Source organism: Nematolebias whitei, chromosome 5 (assembly GCF_014905685.2).
Source record: "Nematolebias whitei isolate Nwh7 chromosome 5, NemWhi1, whole genome shotgun sequence".
Lineage (NCBI taxonomy): Eukaryota > Metazoa > Chordata > Actinopteri > Cyprinodontiformes > Rivulidae > Nematolebias > Nematolebias whitei.
Genome location: NC_056502.1, coordinates 1,186,103 through 1,191,401, shown reverse-complemented (window position 1 = coordinate 1,191,401; position 5,299 = coordinate 1,186,103). Strand labels below are relative to the sequence as shown.

The window sequence follows — 5,299 nt, the reverse complement described above, 5'->3', positions numbered from 1 at the left end:
AAATACAGATACAAATAGCAGCAGAAGCTAACTAAAATGGCCAACAGTGTAGAGTACAGACAGGACCAAAACAAATCACACCATGTTAAAGGCAAGAGAATAGAAGTGGGTCTTCAAGCGAGACTTAAAGACTGAGAGTGTGGGAGCCTGCCGGACACTCAGTGACAACTCATTCCACAGTTGTGGACCTGCAACAGAGAAAGCCCTGTCGCCTCTGAGCTTACAACGGGTTTCTGGGACTGAGAGAAGCATCTGGTCTGCTGACCTCAGAGAGCGCGGTGGGACATATGGCTGCAGAAGATCAGTGCGATAGGATGGGGCGGAACTGTTCAGTGATTTAAAAACATACATGAGAATTTTGAATTGGTTCCGAAAGTGAATGGGTAGCCAGTGCAGGGAGGCCAAAACTGGCGTGATGTGCTCTCTATAGCCTGTACCAGTTAAAAATCGGGCTGCCGCATTTTGGACCAGTTGTAGACGTGCAATGGAGGACTGACTGATTCTAAACAGAAGTGAATTGCAGTAATCAAGCCTAGACGTTATGAAGGCGTGGATCACTGTCTCAAGGTTCTAAGATTGACAGATGGATTAGTGCAGCATCTGCAGTATTGCAGACTCTGTACCTGTCCGTTGTGGTGAAGAAAGAGCTGAGCTTTAAGGCAAAGCTCTCTGTTTACCAGTCAGTCTACGTTCCTACCCTCACCTATGGTCATGAGCTCTGGGTAGTGACTGAAAGAATGAGGTCGTTGATACAGGCGGTTGAAATGAGTTTTCTCTGCAGGGTAACTGGACTCTCCCTTAAAGATAGGGTGAGAAGTTAAGTTATCCAGGAGTGACTTGGAGTAGAACCGCTACTCCTTCATGTTGAGAGGAGCCAGTTGAGGTGGTTCGGGCATCTGGTAAGGATGCCCCCTGGGCACCTCCCTGGGGAGGTGCTTCGGGCATGTCCAACTGGGAGGAGACCCCAGGGAAAACCCAGGACATGCTGGAGAGACTGTCTCTCGGTTGGCCTGGGAACGCCTTGGAATCCTCCCACAAGAGCTGGAAGATGTGGCTGTGGAAAGAGATGTTTGGTCCTCCCTGCTCAAGCTGCTGCCCCCGTGACCCGACTTCGGAATAAGCGGAAGATGATGGATGGATGGTCTTGAACCAGAAAATGGCGGATTGTTCTCTTCAGGTCGAGGGTGAGGTTCTGTCTCAAGTAGAAGAGTTCAAGTATCTTGGGATTTTGGTCACGAGTGAGGGAAGAATGGAGTGTGAGATTGGCAGACGGAATGGTGCAGTGTCTGCAGTGTTGCAGACTTTGTACCGGCCCGTTGTAGTGAAGAGGGAGCTGAGCTTTATAGCAAAGCTCTTTGTTTACCAGTCAATGTTCCAACCTTCACCTATGGTCACAAGCTCTGGGTAGTGACCGAAAAAATGAGATCGAGGATACAGGCGGTTGAAATGAGTTTCTCCGCAGGGTAACTGGACTCTCCCTTTGAGATAGGGTGAGAAGTTCAGTTATCCGAGAGAGACTTAGACTAGAACCGCTGCTCCTCCACATCAAAAGGAGCCAGTTGAGGTGGTTTGGGCATCTGGTAAGGATGCCTCCTGGACTCCTCCCTAGGGAGGTGCTTCGGGCATATCCAACTGGGATAACACCCCAGGGAAGACCCAGGACACACTGGAGAGACTATGTCTCTCAGTTGGCCTGGGAACGCCTTGGGGTACCCCCAGAAGAGCTAGAAGAGGTGGCTGTGGAAAGAGATGTCTGGGTTTCCCTGCTCAAGCTGCTGCCCTCGCAACCTGACTTTGAAATAAGCGGAAGATGATTAATGGATGGATTATTGAGGATGCGTCAGGATGTTCTACACTCTAGTTGTTACTTTTGGACCTGTGACCTCTGACCTGTCTCTGTCCTGCAGTCTATCTGGGAACAGGAACGTGTCCCTCTCTGGATCAAACCCTATAAAATCCTGGTTTTGTCGGCGGACAGCGGGATGATCGAACCCGTGGTGAACGCCGTGTCGCTCCACCAGGTTAAGAAGCAGAGCCAGCTGTCGCTGCTCGACTACTTCCTGCAGGAACACGGTGCTCCGACCACTGAGGCCTTCCTGACGGCCCAGAGGAACTTCGTCCAGAGCTGTGCTGGGTACAGCCTAATCTGCTACCTTCTGCAGGTCAAAGACAGGTAGGACACTCCTGCTGCGCACATGCTCAGACTAACCTGGTTTGGTTCCGTCTAATTTCTGTCCTCTGTTTTGTCAGGCACAATGGGAACATCTTGTTGGATGCTGAGGGACACATAATCCACATCGACTTTGGGTTCATCCTGTCCAGTTCTCCAAGGAACCTTGGCTTTGAGACGTCTGCCTTCAAACTCACTGCAGAGTTTGTGGAGGTAGGTTTCATAGTCAGGAGGTTCCAGTTCAGAATCAGAATAAGCTTTATTGTCATTGCACCGAGATACAACGAGAACATTTACGTACAGCCGTCCGAAAGATGGACAGAGTGCACAAAGCTGCTGCTAATTAGCACGGCCCTCTTATTCTTATTCAGAATAATATTTTTGCTTGGATGAGAAAAGGGAAGAAAACATGAAGAGAGAAGGTATAATATATATATATATATCACCTTGTCCTAGACAGGGCACGGTTTGAGGCATCAAAAAACCTACCACAGCAAAGCAACATAAATAGACATGATACATATAGGCCGGTGAAGGCATTGAATTTTAAGGGAAGGTCGTAGCATAGTCCAGCTCTTGGGAATGATGCCACTTTGTCGACATCTGAGGTTGAATCGCAAATGGTTCCTGTAGTCTGCCCTCTTCCTTGCTGTTTTCTCAAACTCTCTAACTAGTTTGAGGCAATCCTGGCCAAAGTGGTTCAAAATATCCTGATGCATGCTCAATAATCCAGGTAGAAAAATCTAAAAAAGTTAAATCTGGTCTTCTGGATATTAAAAAAAAAAAAAAAAGCAAATCAACAAGAAAATGTAAAAAAATGTAGAAACGTTTCGTCTCTCATCCGAGAGACTTCCTCAGTCTGAGGTGCTGTATTCAGCTCAGTCTCTTAAATAGCACATTCTCAGAGTGGATCAACCAGTTTTGCTGCTGACAACCAAAACCAGCTGATCACATGCTCAAGAAGGACCATCAGCCTAACAATGGATCATTAGCACACTGATGGCTGTTCATTCCCAAGAGCCTGGAACTAAAATCTTCGGTCAGCGGGCACCGGGCAAGCAAGATCCTTCAGAAGGCACAAACCCAGCTGCTGAATGAACGGGTGAGACAGACCAATTTTACTATTGAGGCCTTGAAGGCCAAAGAAGAGCACATTAAACAGAAACTAACTATGTGTCTAGATCAGACCACACTTCAGCAAGTGATGGACTGTACAGATCAGGCACGCTTAGCACAGCATGTCAAGTCCAAGACTCGACAACAAAACAAGTTTAATGTACTAATAACTCATCAACAACATCACTATTCCAATAACAACACATTCAGTGTAGGACAACACTCCAGTAGTCAATTACATGCCAGGGAGACAGAAAAGTGGGTGAAGAATTTATCTGACAGACAGCTCACCCAGCCAGAGACAGAGATTCTTGCCAGGGGACTGAACTTTGCGGTTGCACCAAGTAGAATTCCTCTGGTGGAGATGATCACAGCTACTGAGTCAGCCATCCGCAACAACAAAATTAAAGAGGCTGAAGCAGAACAGCTCAGAATCAAAGTTTCATCCTGCCTCAGCAATGCCAAACCACCACCTTCCAACATCAGTAGAGAGGAGAGGGATGCACTCACCACTCTTAGCAAGGACAAAAACATCATCATTCTCCCAGCAGACAAAGGAAGGTGCACAGTGATTTTGAACCAGAAAGACTATCATGAGAAGGTTATGACACTCCTTAGTGACTTAACCACTTATGAACCTCTGAAAAGAGATCCAGGAAGTGGTTACAAGAAGAAGTTAATAGATTGCCTGAAAATTTTGGAGCAGGACAAGGCTATTGACCATTTTCTGTACCACAGACTGTACCCAGGGGAGGCCACACCTAGTCTGTATGGTTTACCTAAAATCCACAAACAAGGTGTACCTTTAAGACCAATTGTTAGTATGATTAACTCTGTCACTTACAATGTTTCCAAATATCTGGCGTCTGTACTCATCCCTTTAGTTGGCAGCTCAGAACACCACATACAGAAGACCATGGACTTTGTGGACAAGGTGAGGGATGTCATCATGGAGACTGATGAAACAATGGTCTCTTTTGATGTCACATCACTCTTTACGTGCATTCCTGTTGATGATGCAGTAGAGGTGGTCAGTTTAAAATTAAAATCAGACACCACGCTGAACAGCAGGACCACGCTTTCCACAGAACAACTGTGTCAACTCTTGAAACTGTGCCTGCAGTCAACCTACTTCACATATGGGGAGCAATATTATAGGCAGAAACATGGGTGTGCTATGGGGTCTCCAGTTTCTCCTATTGTTGTGTTGGATTTCACGTTTTATCTTTTATTATTTTAATCAAGCTTGAAATTTCGTTATAAAATGTGTGTATGTGTCATTTTTTGAAGGGTTTTCACTACCTTACAATCATTTAAATATTAATCAATTACTTTGCTTAAATATAATCTTACATTAGCTAGAGACAATCTTATAAATTCACAATCTTATAAGTTCACATTTTGATATAATTACAAGCGTCTCAGAGCAGGTAAGATACTGATTAGACTCCAGGGAAGTGTCTCCGAGTATGGACGCTCACACACACACACACACACACACACAGACTGATGAACATAAAAGACTCTAGAACACATTTCTCTAACTTAGACTTAATATAGTTTGACTAAATAAAATTAGTAAGATAATAGAAAGTAGCATTTAATCGTTTAACAATTGTTATCAGTTTAGAGGAGAGAATCTTCACAGAAAAAACACCAGCGTTTGACTAACAAAGAGCAATAAAATTCTTTATCTATGGTATGTAACCTCAAGGGCATATCTAGCAAAGCAGAAGAGCCCCGTAACCATGACAACGGGTTGTTTAAACCAATCAGAGGCAGAGCCTGCTAAAATCTGTGATAAGATCCAGGGACAGAGGCTGCAGATCTGTGCATTTGCTTGGAGACTCATCTGTTGAAGGTCGGTTCGGTAAAATGCCCCTTGTATGCATACAATGTATCTTGTTTAAATGATTTCTGAATACTTGTAATTTGTTGTCCAATAAATCTTTTGAACTAAGGTGGCCGTATCAGCTGTTTTGAACACCATTAGTGGCGATCAGCCACGTCAGA

The 5,299-nt window shown here is 45.0% G+C and overlaps 1 protein-coding gene across 1 annotated transcript; it reads left to right on the top strand.

Annotated features, from left to right (window-relative positions):
* Positions 1-1,951: 1,951 nt before the first annotated feature.
* On the top strand, positions 1,952-2,383 carry LOC119409213 (phosphatidylinositol 4-kinase beta; the record flags this gene model as incomplete). Its single annotated transcript, XM_037676051.1, is given in 2 exon segments — positions 1,952-2,173; positions 2,251-2,383. Coding segments are annotated over 2 exon segments (324 nt in total), but the record flags the coding sequence as incomplete, so codon positions are not given.
* Between the last annotated feature and the right edge of the window lie 2,916 nt (positions 2,384-5,299).